Below are 16,225 nucleotides of genomic sequence, written 5' to 3' on the forward strand. Positions count from 1 at the left end.
AAGCTTGGCTGCGTCTCTCCGCTCTGAATGCATCGACTCAGGTAAGACCTGCACAGTCACATAGTGTGTAAAAGTCTGATGTGTGTATCTTCTGCTTGCTCGGTGTGTTATTAACAAAGGAAACATCAAACAGTGTGTGAGTGTGTAACTTCTGTTTTTATCTTCTAAATGTTTCAGGTGACTCTTCTTTCATCTGTGGCAGGACACTTTTAACTTTTGTCTGTTCAAGTCTAAAATCTGCAGAACGCAACGTTTGGCTGTAAAGATCTTCTTCAGGGGTCTTTGGATCCACACGTTGACTCTCATGAAGTCGCTCATTAGGAGATGAACAGAGTGAGGAACGTTCTCTTTATTCTGCGGTTTAAACGTTTCTTGTCCTGCAGCTGTTTGTGTTTGACTTGGGTGTGCACAAACTATTTTTTTGTCTGGTTTTAAAGTCTAACATAAAACACAAACAGGACATGAGGGTTGATGGTACAAAATAAACACTCTTACTTCAGAGTGGCTAACATGATTCATATTTTTAATTCAATGTGAATTTCTTATGATGTCTAAACACTGCTGATTATATTTGACTTCATATTCATAAATGTACTGATGTTTAAATCACAGTTCAGACAACAAATGTTCACATCTACATCATTCTTCACTTATTCATGTGGATGGTTTGAACATCAGTGTGAGTATCTGTGACTGGATGTCGAGCTCATGATGTTTGAAGCGTTCAGGTGCTCGTGTGTTTGAAGACGAGCAGCATTTATTGGAGAGGACAGCTGAAGAGAGGAAATGTTGGGAAGAGAGAGAGTGGAGGATGAAGTGCAGAAAAGAGTGAAAGTCGGATATGAACCAACTATAGCCTCGGTTCATGGGGCGTGCGACATAACCACTAGTCTATCAGCGCTCTGATCTCAGTTGTTTTCTGATTGATTTGAAGTGTTTGTTGTTTTTTTTCTAACTTTAATGTGCTTGTAATATCGACAGCATTGAAACGAGGGAAACCTTGACGTCCTATCAAGAATACATAAAGGTTTGAATTGAATTTTAATGAACAATAGAATCGTGCTGCATGCTTGAAAAGCAAACTCAAGACCTACCTTTTTAGTAGAGCTTTTAACTGAATCTCATTTCATCTAGTTTTATTACATTTTGAACGTCCTGTGTTTCGTCATTTAGAATAAATGATAGCGTTTCCTCAGTACCTGTTCTTATCTAGTTATTTTTACCTTAGTTTTTGGATTGTGGGTTAGGGCTGGGGGAAGGGAGTCATGTTGTCGCTGTTTGATTTATGTTGATCAATCAATTTTTATTTGTATAGCGTCAACTCATAACAAGTGTTATCTCAAGACACTTTACAAAAAGCAGGTAAAAGACCTTACTCATTGTTATGTTACATAAAGCAGGTAAAAGACCTTACTCATTGTTATGTTACATAAAGCAGGTAAAAGACCTTACTCATTGTTATGTTACATAAAGCAGGTAAAAGACCTTACTCATTGTTATGTTATATAAAGCAGGTAAAAGACCTTACTTATTGTTATGTTATATAAAGCAGGTAAAAGACCTTACTTATTGTTATGTTACATAAAGCAGGTAAAAGACCTTACTCATTGTTATGTTATATAAAGCAGGTAAAAGACCTTACTCATTGTTATGTTATATAAAGCAGGTAAAAGACCTTACTTATTGTTATGTTACATAAAGCAGGTAAAAGACCTTACTTATTGTTATGTTACATAAAGCAGGTAAAAGACCTTACTTATTGTTATGTTACATAAAGCAGGTAAAAGACCTTACTCATTGTTATGTTACATAAAGCAGGTAAAAGACCTTACTTATTGTTATGTTACATAAAGCAGGTAAAAGACCTTACTCATTGTTATGTTATAAAAAGCAGGTAAAAGACCTTACTCATTGTTATGTTACAAAGATCCGGTCTATCCATCATGAGCACTTTAGCAAAGCAGCAAAAGTTACAGTGGTAAGAAAAAACGTTCTTATTAAAAGGCAGAAATCTTCGGCCGGATCCCCGGTTCATGACGAAACAGCCTTCACAGGCCTAGACTGCGCCAGGCTTGGAAAAGGGATAGGGGGAGAGATGGGGTAAAAATGAGATGGGAGATGCTTGATGTAAAGCACTTTGGGTTACATTTGTTGCATGAAAAGTGCTATACAAATAAAGTTTGATTGATTGATTGATGCTGGTGCAGGGTCTAGCCCTGAGGAGGTTCCTGGTTCAATCCCAGGAAGTGGAGTCTGCATGTTCTCCCCGTTCTCTCCGGGTACTCCGGCTTCCTCCCACAGTCCAAACACATGCTCGTTAGGTTAACTGCTGACTCTAAATTATCTGTAGGTGTGAATGTGAGTGTGGCTGGTTGTCTGTCTCTATATGTCAGCCCTGTGATTGGCTGGTGAACAGTCCACGGTGTAACCCCCGCCTCTCGTCCAGTGACAGCTGGGATCGTCTCCTGACCCCTGCGACCCCGCACTGGTGAATCTGGTTTAGATAATGGATGGATGGGATAGTATCAGCTTTTACACGACATCAGATTTTCACAAGAGAGCGAGCACAAATCTAAGAAACAAGAAATTACAGAATATCAGCTGTCTTTTTGTTGCCATGGCATCCAAACAGGTATGGTAGTTTTGTAGTAAAGTTAAAGATTCTGGTGTCAGACATGTTTCATTTGAGGACTCCACGTGTTGCAGAACGAGACGTCATAAACGTGACTGGATACTTCATCATCAAGGTTAACTCTGATGTGTCCTGTTTCATCAGACCTGAGAGATGAACGTGTCGTCTGTGACTAATGTGACCGTGGTTATCGAGTACCGAGACTCCTTCGCCAAAGCCGTGGCCAAGAATGTGATCGTGGTCGTCCTCAGCATCTCGCTCAACTACATCCATGTAGGACTCATACACACCTTCCGCAAACACCAGGTACGACGTTCTTCACATTGTACTATAACACGATTAATACTTTCACCAAAGAAATCATTCTGCTTGTTTGTCAGTGGAGTCGTAGTGGGCGATGGTGGTGTTCAAGGTTCAAGGTTCAAGGTATCTTTATTATCCCCGAGGGGCAATTTGATGTCCAATTTGGTGTTGGACTGGAGAGCTTTAAACTGGAAGTTCTCCTGAATGTTTTGTCCTCTCAATTAACATTCACAAGGGGAGCAAAGTATTAGGAAGTAGGAACACCGCCAATATTCACAACAGAAGGAACAAAGGCGGTTTCACAATGAGGCAAAGGTTGGAAAATTCCTGGCTGGGGCCTCGAGCCCAAAATAGCCTCAGGTCATTGGTGATAAGCGGTCGCCCAGAACGGCGACCTCTGTTGGCGAGATCCACAAACATTTAGATTTAGAATATGATTGTGAATCTACTGCCAGATTGTCGACTTCCCCTGAGATATTGAGTACTGCTGGCTGTGATTATTTAGGCCCTGGTACCATACCATACCACCTGGTATTTTTTTCTTTGCAGCAGTGTCTATAATCAAATTGTTCCCAATAGAGAACAAACCATATGACATATTTTTGTAGGTCAGTCTAATAGTAGTCCTTATCTGGGGGCCTCCAAATCATTAAATCCACCACTGAGATGTTGGTGTTACTCTGAAATATTCAGACAAATTAAAGTCAACAAACTCAGTTTATGACACCTGTTGGTCCAATAAATGACTGTTGGAGTTTTCTTTAAACTCTGACATCATCCCCCTCCATGTTTCCCCTCCGTGTGTTCCTCTTTAGATTTTCTACATGAATCCTCGGTACATCCTGTTCTTCCACCTGGTGGTCAACGACATGATCCAGATGACATTGACCGTCCTCCTGTTCATCATCAGCTACACCATCCACAAGATAAATGTCTCCGTGTGTAGCGTCTTGATGCTGCTGGCTCTCTTTGCCACCGAGAACACGCCTCTCAACCTGGCCTGCATGGCGGTGGAGTGCTACATCGCCATCTGCATGCCGCTTCACCACGTGCAGATCTGCACCGTCAGGAGAACGTTGGTGCTGATCGGTTTGATCTGGATTACGAGCATGTTGTCGGTACTTCCTGATCTCTTCATCACGTTGGCCACCGAGCCGCTGGACTTCTTCGGCTCCCGGGTGTTCTGCCTCAGAGAAACGGCCTTTCCAAATCCGCACATCATCAAGAAGAGAGACGTCACTTATGTCATGTATCTGGTCATCGTTTGGCTCGTCATCTTCTACACGTACTTCAGAATCCTGTTCACGGCTAAAGCGGCGAGCAAAGACGCCAAGAAGGCCAGAAACACCATCGTCCTCCACGGCTTCCAGCTGCTGCTGTGTATGGCCACGTACGCAGAGCCTCTGTTAATGACCGCTCTGTTGCAATGGTTCCCCAAGACCTTTTCAGACTCCCTGTTCACTTGTTACATCATCATACACATCCTTCCACGCGCCATTAGTCCCATCATTTATGGCGTACGAGACAAGGCCTTCAGAAAGTATCTGAAGACGTATCTGTTGTGTAAAGTGAGCACACAGTAAGCGTCGGGGCAAATGATCATAAAACCTAAAAAAAAGAATCACAAAGTGTTCTTGACTTCTTCTTCATGTTCTTGTTTTTATATTTTCTTTGCTCAATAAAAACACTCCTGCTCTGTTTTTTAGATGAGTCAGAACTTCACTCCCGCAGAGCGCTCAGTCGTGTATTTTCTGGAGGTGGACCGATGAGTTCCACCAAACAAAGATGGCCGGCAGACTCAATGAAGCGGTTCACACATTTATCACTGATATCTGATGGTCACTCTGTGATGTTACCCAAACCTCAAGGTGTCCGATCAGTATCAGAGCTTAAAGGGATACTTCACCCGTTGAAACATGAATCTGTGTTGACATCGGGTCATAAATGTAGAAATGTGAAATACATTTTGAAGTTGGTGCCTTCTTGGCCGAAGAAAGGCAGAAAGTGTCTTTTTGGCCGCCCCAGCTCGAGCCGGCCCGGGCTCCTCGTCCGCAATATAGCCCAGAGACGGTTGCTGCCGACAGGCTGTTCTTGTGTCGCAGCGGTCCCGGTGGCCAGCGGCGACCAGAGGACGCAGCAGCCGAAACACAAGTCGGCAGCAACCGTCTCGCCCATCTCAGGGGAAAATGAGGGCAGGATGCACGACCATTCAAAAATACTACCAGGTTTCTAATGATACAAAGCTTAATGCTAATGGGTGAAGTATCCCTTTAAAAAGATGGATTGCTGCATCAGGGGTCGAACACTATCACCCGCCACTCGCCAGACGCTGGTCAAACTATCGTTTTGCGAGTAAAGGCAGGGTGGCTCTGGCGGTTGGCCTGATCAGTAATAAACATATTGTGATGACCATGTTATGTTTAGACTGCATGTTGCTGCGTGCGACTGTCAATCACTGTTTAATGCTACTTTGATCGACCCTTGCTGTCCGCTGTTGGCTCGGCCCCGCCTTCTTTATTCAGCGAGTCCAGTTCATCACACGAGTAGTAGAGCTCAACATTGTGGATCCGGAAGTAAAAATCCTGTTGATTTCCTCCATAGCGGTAGCGATTGAGTGAGGGGTCATTTTGTTTGTTTTGGCAGAAAAACTCGCAGCAGTGATCTGGAGTGATAACGGAGTTTGTGGTGACGGAAAGATGTTTTGCCCGTTTTGTGGATTTGAGCCAGATTAGTCAGTTTTGCTTTTCGTTTGGATGGTCTCTCATACTTTTGAGGGACACCTATGAGACGGAAGGACCAGATATGCACTTCCGGCATTTGGTACGTTCCATTTCCGTCAAGATTTTGTCGTTTGTAAATTTGTTTGGGGATGAGTAAAAGTGTAAATTTGTCTCACATATTGTAAAAGTGTTTCACATCTTGTAAATTTGTTTTGTCCTCAGTAAAAGTGTTTTGGTTTTGTAATTTTGTTTTATAAAATGTAAATTTGTCTCAAGCTTTGTTTAAGTGTTTTACACTTTGTAATTTTGTTTTGCACTTCCCAGCCAACGTAGTTTTGATTAAATGAACGATGTGTGTTATCCATAGTTAGGTGTGTAGCTAACCTGATTGACAGGTGGGCGCGGTGTAACGGTGGTCGTTGGGTTGACTGAACGTTAGACTGAGACAGCATTTCCAACATGGAGACCGCCATCGATGGGACTCCAGCGCCCCCTGCAGGAACAGACGGGTGACCTCACTCAGGCTTCATCCAGTAATATTCACAGTGGATGGTAAGACACCATATATAAAGTCAGACTCTTACTGAAGCCATATTCTTGATGTACTCGTCTTATTGCATGAACTAGGTAAGAACCACCTTCTCTTCTCTGCTCTCATGTTGTTCATCTTTCAAACTTCTCATACTCTGACTTAAACATTTTGCAGATTTTTCATGAATCTTCTTTCTGTCAAATGTGATACATATTTTATCTAAACTGTTTGTCTGATTGCTCCGACATCCTTCTCTTCAAACTGAAGAATTGGTTTAAACGAACGTGTTTGCTGTTGATGAAAGACTTTAACAACTTGATCGTCTGACTGAGTGATTTACATTTTTCTGTCATCTTTTTTTTAATCAATGATTCCCGATGCGTTGGTATCTCTTCTTGTAGCTACATGTATGATCTGTGTGTCTTTATTACAGCTCGATGCTCTGAGGCGAGTTTCTCTTGGCAGAATTCATCTGTATAAACTTCATCTCACCATCAGGTTGTGATTGACAGCTGGCTCTGAGGAGGGGAAATGTGCACTAACTTTTCTTCTTTCAATAGCAGATTCTGAGCTTTATTCAAAGATTTTGATGTAACACTAAAGAAAAAGGTCATTTTATATGCATGAGTAGACCTTGCTGTCTGATATGAAATGGTAAACCAGCCTTCATGAGCACGTTGACCTGCTGTATGTAAACATTCACACTTTATATTTGTTGAGTCAGGCTTTAAGCTCTTTACATTCAGCACAGGTTGTTCACCAGTATGTTTAACAAACACCATCAACCTCACATTCAAGTCCTACTAACATGTTTCATAGAGGCACGTGGACCTCTTTACTGTCATGAAACACGGACGTGCACACTTCTCTGGTGATGTTTTTTTGATGTTAATAAGACGAGGACTAAGTGAAGAGGGGATTGTGTCCTCGTTCACACGTCTGCTTGTGACAGAAATAAAGACCTGCTCATAGGTTTCTCTGAGTGGAGGACGTCTTCTCTGAGATGTTCTGTTAGAAAACCAAACATCTGGTGAATGTCCATTACTCAGAGTTCTTTATGTTGAAATGAAAATAGTAGGTTTGTTATTTGTAGATTACTATACGTTTAGATAATAGTTAAGTTCTGTTGTTATAGTTCTGCTATTCTGAAAGTTTTCAAAGTTTCCTTAAAAGCACATTTCCTGAAATAGGTGCTGTTAAATTGTCCTATTATTAACATTTAAGGTCCAGTCAGTGAGCTGTGTAGAGAGTGAGATGATAAAGGTATCTTACTATCTGATCATTAAGGAAACATGTTGAAGTGCTGGCTTCTCTGACAACAATGCAGCAGTCAGTATGTCCTCCTTCTAACTTTAGATTCTGCTCCTGAATGCTCTGGATTTGTTTGGACCAGAGAAGGTAGGACGTTTTAAGGCTGACCCCCCCCACACGGCCGTTTTGGACGCCCCTCTGTTTGTCAGATATGAGAGCAGTTATCAGGTCAACAGGTGTTGCAGCGATGGAAGCGGTCAAGAGAAGTGGTTCAGATAGAAGTGATTGTACCCGACCTAAAAAGCCTCTGCATGTTTCTAATAAGCTCCACGAGCAGAAACGTGCTCAAACTAGGATCAATATTGGAGATGCTTTTTGAAAAATGGAGAGAGGTTAGAACACAGAAAGGTTTACAGACCCATGCAGAGCTGGATAAACACTGAAGCTTCAGTGTCCACTTTGTCCATTTTAAACACTAGGTGTCAGAGTTACATATTGCTCCTTTAACTTGTTTTCCTTTAAACAGATTATTTACTGTATTCTGTTATCATTTTGATGACTAATATCATTTAACTAATATGATGCTTTCTCCTTTGTAGAAATTACTTTTTCATATTAGCGATGAACAGCTTAGTGGCCAACACAACCGTGGTCGTTTGGTATCAAGACTCCCTCTCTACAGCTGTGACCAAGAACGTGATCGTCATGTGTCTCGGGATCTCCGTCAACTACATCAATGCCTGCCTCTTCCACACCTTCAGCAAACACCAGGTCTCCATGACAACAGTCTGTTGACAACGGCCGCTGTATGGCCGACACTGCTCCGTTACTTTTTACTGCATGCTTTTTTATTTTAAATCGTTTATTTCCCGATCATACACATTTGGAAAAGAGCGCCGGTGATGTCAACGCCGTCTTTCTGAAAAGTTTAAAGATTTTCAACTATAGCCTTTGGAGCGGCCATACAGAAACTCCTGTCGGCCATCTGCTGCTCTGAACACTCTCTACTCATTGAAAACAATTTAACAAAGACGCTGGCACTCTGGACAAAAACGCTAGGTGGTACAGCTGTTTCTTTTATAACTGTTCTATAACTCATGTTTAGTTATTCAAAGCTAAATCCAAAAGGTGACTGGACCTGGTTGAATCTTGAACCAAGTCTCTCAACCAGGTCCTGTTGTCTTTTGGATGTAACTATGATCTACCATGAAGACAGAAAACCTTCACAGATGTATTTTGCTTCCCTCCCTCAGATCTTCTACAGAAACCCTCGGTACATCCTCTTCATCCACCTGGTGGTCAACGACATGATCCAGGTGACGCTGACTATAACCCTGTTCATCATCAGCTACACCATCCACAGTGTGCATGTCCCCGTCTGTTGGGTCATAATCCTGCTGGCTCTCTTTGCCACCGAGAACACGCCTCTCAACCTGGCCTGCATGGCGGTGGAGTGCTACATCGCCATCTGCATGCCGCTGCGCCACGTGCAGATCTGCACCATCAGGAGAACGTTGGTGCTGATCGGTTTGATCTGGTTTACGAGCATGTTGTCGGTCCTTCCTGATCTCTTCATCACGTTGGCCACCGAGCCGCTGGACTTCTTCGGCTCCCGGGTGTTCTGCCTCAGAGAAACAGCTTTTCCAAATCCGCTCATAATCAAGAAGAGAGACGTCATCCATTCAGTGCTTCTCGTTACAGTTTGGATCACTATCTTCTTCACTTACTTTAAGATCCTGTTCACGGCTAAAGCAGCGAGCAAAGACGCTAACAAAGCCAGAAACACCATCCTGCTGCACGGGTTCCAGCTGCTGCTGGGAATGGCAAAATACATCGGCCCTCCATTATTATCTTTTCTAGGCAAAAGGTTTCCTTGGAATTATACAGACAGTCTCTTTGCTTACTATATTATTGTACAAATCCTGCCCAGATCCATTAGTCCAGTTATCTACGGCGTACGAGACAACACCTTCAGGAGGTACCTGAAAAGGTATCTGTGTTGTAAAGTCACTATCCAGTAACCATTCAGAACCTACATCAACAAAAAGAAGGTATGTCCCAAAAATAAAGTAAAGCTTTATAAAGCTAAACTCCTCTCACTCCATCTCTTCAATTATTCAAAGTCCTCCAAGTAACACACTCATCGCATGAGGTTTAAAACAAAAGTTTGCCCTGTGGAACCCCCGAACTGATATCTAGAAACTTCATGTGAACAGTTTTAAAAGTACGTAGACTAGAAATCTTTATGGACAAACATGAAATGACCAGAGTTGGTTTGTTAAGGTCGAAGTGACTCATAAGGGCCTGGGTCCACCAACAGGGTTTTTAAAGTTATACTCCACCGTCGGCCGCGGCGGGCAGCGGACGCAGCAGCCAAAACACAAGATCGGCCTGTCGGCAGCAGCCGTCTCGCCACTATATTTGTATTTTTTCTCCATCCTCATAGAGAAATCAGCGTCCTAAGGGCCAATAGTTCTCCACCTGTTTTTTGTCGTTGCACTGAAAGGTTAAAAAAACATTTTTTACGTTCATATTTCTGTCGTTAGGTTGACTGAAAGTTAGGCTGAGACAGCATTTCCAGCATTGAGACCGCCATCGATAGTAAATGGACTTGAGCTTGTTTAGCGCTTTTCTAGTGTTCTACTCAAAGCTCGTTTACACCGCAGGTCACACCGACACATTCACACACTGATGGTAGAGGCTGCTGAGTAAAGAGTCCATCAGTATTAACTCATCCATTCACACACATTCACACACTGATGGTAGAGGCTGCTGTGTAAAGAGTCCGTCAGTATTAACTCATCCATTCATACACATTCACACACTGATGGTAGAGGCCGCTGAGTAAAGAGACCATCAGTATTAACTCATCCATTCATACACATTCACACACTGATGGTAGAGGCTGCTGAGTAAAGAGTCCATCAGTATTAACTCATCCATTCATACACATTCACACACTGATGGTAGAGGCTGCTGAGTAAAGAGTCCATCAGTATTAACTCATCCATTCATACACATTCACACACTGATGGTAGAGGCTGCTGAGTAAAGAGTCCATCAGTATTAACTCATCCATTCATACACATTCACACACTGATGGTAGAGGCTGCTGTGTAAAGAGTCCGTCAGTATTAACTCATCCATTCATACACATTCACACACTGATGGTAGAGGCCGCTGAGTAAAGAGTCCATCAGTATTAACTCATCCATTCATACACATTCACACACTGATGGTAGAGGCTGCTGTGTAAAGAGTCCATCAGTATTAACTTATCCATTCATACACATTCACACACTGATGGTAGAGGCTGCTGAGTAAAGAGTCCATCAGTATTAACTCATCCATTCATACACATTCACACACTGATGGTAGAGGCTGCTGAGTAAAGAGTCCATCAGTATTAACTCATCCATTCACACACATTCACACACTGATGGTAGAGGCTGCTGAGTAAAGAGTCCATCAGTATTAACTCATTCATTCACACACATTCACACACTGATGGTAGAGGCTGCTGAGTAAAGAGTCCATCAGTATTAACTCATTCATTCATACACATTCACACACTGATGGTAGAGGCCGCTGAGTAAAGAGTCCATCAGTATTAACTTATCCATTCATACACATTCACACACTGATGGTAGAGGCTGCTGAGTAAAGAGTCCATCAGTATTAACTCATCCATTCATACACATTCACACACTGATGGTAGAGGCTGCTGAGTAAAGAGTCCATCAGTATTAACTCATCCATTCACACACATTCACACACTGATGGTAGAGGCTGCTGAGTAAAGAGTCCATCAGTATTAACTCATTCATTCACACACATTCACACACTGATGGTAGAGGCTGCTGAGTAAAGAGTCCATCAGTATTAACTCATTCATTCATACACATTCACACACTGATGGTAGAGGCTGCTGAGTAAAGAGTCCATCAGTATTAACTCATCCATTCACACACATTCACACACTGATGGTAGAGGCTGCTGAGTAAAGAGTCCATCAGTATTAACTCATTCATTCACACACATTCACACACTGATGGTAGAGGCTGCTGAGTAAAGAGTCCATCAGTATTAACTCATTCATTCATACACATTCACACACTGATGGTAGAGGCTGCTGAGTAAAGAGTCCATCAGTATTAACTCATCCATTCATACACATTCACACACTGATGGTAGAGGCCGCTGAGTAAAGAGTCCATCAGTATTAACTCATCCATTCATACACATTCACACACTGATGAAGCAGTGGGAGCAACTTGGGGTTAAGTGTCTTGCTCAAGGACACATCGGACATGTGGCTGTAGGAGCTGGGGATCGAACCCCCCACCTTCCGGTTGAGAGACGACCGACTCTACCTACTGAGGTACAGCCGCCCCAAATGGGAAAACATACAGGGGACGTCACTAAAGGCAAACATAGCCTAAAAAATATCTTTAAAAAAACATATAACCTATGCCAGTAAACCCCTCCCCCTCCCAGATAAAGTCATGTAATGGTTTGACTGACAGGCCTCCATTAATAACCAGACTTCACTGTTTTTATAAATAGATGTCACAATGAAACAGACTCTCAGTCTGCAGAACTCGAGACTCACCCTCCTCCTCATAAAAAGCTGTCAGACTTTCTCTCAGACTCTTTCTGCGACTTCTTAAAGTGGAGACTCAAAGACACCGTCCGAGGTAGGAAAGTTAAGAATGTGTTCACGCTGCTGCTGCGCTGTGATGTAAGAATGTTGTTTACTCTGCATGTTGTATTCTTTCATGTAAACTGTGTTTATGGTGTTTTACTGCTTTAACACTTCCTCTTCAACGCTGTCTGTTTTGAACTCTTAAAGTCAGAACATTTCTAGAATCATTGAACAGCTGAGAGTGTGACAGATCGCAGGAGGGTCTCACTGTCTTTAGAAAAACTCAACAAGTTGATATGGTTCAGATAATGTTTCAAGGTAAAGTCGGGCACACTCTAACCTTCAAACAAACACTGAATGGTCTCAGCTCTACACCGTCATCAGTCTGTTGCTCTCCTACACTCCTGTCTTATGAACTGAATGTGCACAAATGTTTTTATATTCAGCAAGTTAGACTGAAACAACTGAAAGAGTTCATTTTGTTTTTTACTTCTATTTGTTTGAATTTCTATGTTTTCATCCAAGATGGTTGTTCTCGTCTTATTTTGAAAGGCAATGGCTGGGCATTTAATCCAATCTCAGTTATGATTGTATCTCCCCACGATGGTTTAATCTGCATTATCTAATTTTCATGGTCACTGGGCCTCAGGTCTCAAGTCGCCCTCGTCTTGTCTGCATGTTTTGTTTCTAGAGGGAACGATCGGTGCAGCATAGCATCGCAATGTTTTGAGTGGAGATATTTTATTGATTCATTGTTTGCCAAGTATCGGAATGTTTTATGAAATTAACAGCAAATATGCTTCTTTTTTAATTTTAATTGTTGAAGGGGTTTACTGCAGTTATTCAGTCGTTCATGTTGATGTTCACTTCAGTTCCATCAGACTGAAACACCAACAGTTCAGAGTGTGAGGTGCATGCAGCCTCACAGGGTTTAACTGTGTCGGTCTGAGGGCTCGACTCTTTTTATGTGTAGAAATAAAAAGACGAGAAGTGAGATGAATCCGCCGAGAGTGTTTTCTAATTTGACAATACAGTTCTTGATTTAGTTTGAGTTTGTGTTCATAATATGCAGTTAAAAAAGTTGAATCGTAATGTCAAAAATATTCCAGTAGAAAACAGACTTTATGAGATGTGTGAGTTGGACGAAGGTGAAACGGAGTCCCATTTTCTTTTGCATTGTCCAAAATCTGATGATTTAAGAGAATTATTGTTTCATGAAGTAAAATCTGAAATATTGGGGCGGACAGATGTGCAGAAACTGGAATGGCTGTTTAAGTTTGATGTGTTTAAACTTGCTAACTTTGTTTCAAAAGCCTGGAAAAGAAGACAGGATATTCTGTTTAATTAGTTTGACTTCTTGCTTTCTCTTTTTGTTTCTTGAGAATGACTATAGCTTACCTAGTGCACTCTGATCCGGGAACTTTTTTAATTTATGGTGTCATGTAAGCCCAGGGTGCAGGGACCGTCAACAAAGTGCATCATGAGAAGAGCAATAACAACGAGTTCTCTTAGAAGTCTTCTTATCTCTTAGAAGAACATTTTATTGAAGCAGATTTTATCAGTTTTGTAACTTGGTAAACGATTACTGCTCCCTCGTTTCACTCTGTGCATAGTGGCTGATATAAGCGGTCCAGCTTGGAGAGTGGCTTGTGTTGATGAATATCAGGTTGTAGCTCGCTGTCTACCCGACTGTCTTTAGAAAGAGGTGATGGTTTTGTTAAGGAAATACTCAGCTGATGAGAAATCGACCAGAGAAGCTGCTGAACTTTAGCGATAACTCCTGAAAACGTTTGGGATCTCGCAAAAACGATCTCCAAAAAGTACATAATTTAAAGGACTCTGTAACTTTCTATGGATGGAAGACCTGAAGAGAAAAAGTAATGTTTAAGTTCTGATGTCTGATTTACAGAAGAGGATTAGGAGCACTGAAAAACATTTTTTGGTTCTGACTTTTTTTTGGAGATTCTGGTTGTGAGAAAAAAGTCAGAATTCAGAGATTGTGTTTGAGGTTCAGGTTTACAGCATGCACCGAAATAAAAACCTTTAAATATTGTTTCTCTCCCACAGACGCCTCAGATGAACTCGATGAACGCCTCATCTAACGTCCGTAACGTGACAGGTGCTGTGAGTTATCGAGACGTTTACAGCAATACTGTGGCCAAAAATTTGATCGTTTTAGCTCTGGGCATAACCATCAACTACATCAACGGTGTGCTGATCCACACCTTCAGGAAGCACCAGGTCAGAGTGTGTTTGTGTTTGAACCAATCAGCTTCAGCTTTAAAACAAAATGTTTTCAGTGACGATCGTCTTCTTCTCTGCTTCAGGTCCTGAACGTGAATCCCCGTTACATCCTCTTCATCCACCTGGTGGTGAACGATATGATCCAGCTCACTACAACAATAAGCCTGTTTGTCTTAAGTTATATCTTCTACAGAATTAATGCTTCACTCTGCTGCCTCATCATAACGATGGCTGTCTTCACCACTCTCAACACTCCACTAAATTTAGCCGTCATGGCGATGGAGTGCTACATCGCTGTTTGTTTACCTCTGAGACACGCTGAGTTGTGTACTATCAGAAGAACATATGTTCTGATTGGTGGGATTTGGGCCCTGGGTGCTGTCTCTGCACTGCCCGACGTCTTCATCTTTCTAGCAACTGGGCCTGTGCAGGTGTTTCATTCGGCCATTTTCTGTGAGATTAATAACGTGTTCAGACACCCGGTACATGAGCAAAAGAAGAATGTGTGCTACACGATCTACCTGATTGGTGTTTGGCTCACACTCTTGTACACGTACTTTATGATCTTCACAGCGGCTAAAGGAGCTGACAGAGATGCAAAGAAGGCCAGGAATACAATCCTGCTCCATGGTTTCCAGCTGCTGTTGTCTAGTCTCACATATGTTTACAATCTGATGAAGATGTCTCTGATCTATTGGTTTCCTAAACATTTTGTACATGTAGGCTTCGTTTTCTACATCATCATCCAGATCCTTCCCCGGTTCATCAGTCCCATCGTGTACGGCCTACGAGACAAGATGTTCAGACAGCATTTAACCAAGTATCTGCTCTGCACAGTGAGAACAAGTATCAAACCCTGGACTGCAGCCAAACCAAGCGGCAGCATCAAGAGTTAAGAAATGAAATCAATACGGAAGTGACTTACGCTGCAGTTCCTCAAGTTTCCACTTGGGGCTGTCAGCAGAAGTCACACACAATGGCCATTCTGACAGCAGAAATAATCAGATTCACAGCCTGGTACAAAAAACAACAACATTTGGGTCTGAAGAGTTTTGGTTAAAGCTGGCCACACACAAGACGATTCTCAAATATAAACCGATTTTAAAACGTTGGAGACCAAAAACATGAGGACAGCTTCAGATTATTTTAATATTAGAGTCCTCTGAACGTACACATGAGACGACTCGGCAAGAACAGGAGACCACACCGGCTGTTTGTAGAAACGACTTCACAGACACGAGATCTCACAGAAACTCGAGAGATCAAACTTCTGATTTTACATGATCAAACATGGAGGACGATCCACATCTCCAGCTGGCTCTCCTGCTGCGTTCACAGGGAAAAATGGAAAAACTATACGGACGAGATCCTGGCTGGGAAGATAGATTATGAGCGACTTTATTTAATTTGCAGTGCAAGTTGAGGGTTAGTTGTCAAAGTACACAAAACCCCGTTGGTGACGGTTCCAAGTCTGCTCGCTCTCATTAGAGGTGGGAACATTTTTTTATTTATATGAAAATCGAGATTCTTCTTTTCTGAGATTTAAAATCGATTTTATTTTTTAATTTAATTTGGGCTAATCAGTCACTCCCTGCTCAGTGCTAATGCTAATGCTAGCTCTTTAACTCAGTAGAATTCCAAATGGAACAGTAAGAAATTCAACCAGTCTTACAGATGACTCGAGTAGATCCTGAAGTATGTACTCATTCATAAATAGACTTTGAATCCACAAATCAATGAATCCAGGATCGTTTTGAATCGAAAATCGAAATTGAAATTGAATCCTGAGACACCCAAAGATTCCCAGCTCTCCTCATTGGCTGCTTCAGGTTTTCCGTCGGAGGCAGTCCGACCAGGAAACATAAATATCAGACATGTTTGATATTTATGATTCCAGA

The 16,225-nt window shown here is 42.1% G+C and overlaps 3 protein-coding genes across 3 annotated transcripts; all 3 read left to right on the plus strand.

Moving 5' to 3' along the window:
- The first annotated feature begins 2,785 nt into the window (after positions 1 to 2,785).
- Positions 2,786 to 4,518, plus strand: LOC132977253 (odorant receptor 131-2-like). Its single transcript, XM_061041720.1, has 2 exons — positions 2,786 to 2,938; positions 3,751 to 4,518. Exons 1-2 carry the CDS (start codon positions 2,786 to 2,788, stop codon positions 4,516 to 4,518), a joined length of 921 nt encoding a protein of 306 aa, XP_060897703.1.
- Positions 4,519 to 8,049: 3,531 nt separating this feature from the next.
- On the plus strand, positions 8,050 to 9,697 carry LOC132977359 (odorant receptor 131-2-like). Its single transcript, XM_061041882.1, has 2 exons — positions 8,050 to 8,209; positions 8,692 to 9,697. The coding sequence occupies exons 1-2, from the start codon at positions 8,060 to 8,062 to the stop codon at positions 9,457 to 9,459; spliced, it is 918 nt and encodes a 305-aa protein (XP_060897865.1). The 5' UTR covers positions 8,050 to 8,059; the 3' UTR covers positions 9,460 to 9,697.
- Positions 9,698 to 14,168: 4,471 nt separating this feature from the next.
- On the plus strand, positions 14,169 to 15,874 carry LOC132977256 (odorant receptor 131-2-like). The gene is made up of 2 exons (XM_061041721.1): positions 14,169 to 14,324; positions 14,411 to 15,874. The coding sequence occupies exons 1-2, from the start codon at positions 14,169 to 14,171 to the stop codon at positions 15,221 to 15,223; spliced, it is 969 nt and encodes a 322-aa protein (XP_060897704.1). The 3' UTR covers positions 15,224 to 15,874.
- The last annotated feature ends 351 nt before the right edge of the window (positions 15,875 to 16,225 follow it).

Source organism: Labrus mixtus, chromosome 7 (genome assembly GCF_963584025.1).
Source record: "Labrus mixtus chromosome 7, fLabMix1.1, whole genome shotgun sequence".
In the NCBI taxonomy this organism is placed as follows: domain Eukaryota; kingdom Metazoa; phylum Chordata; class Actinopteri; order Labriformes; family Labridae; genus Labrus; species Labrus mixtus.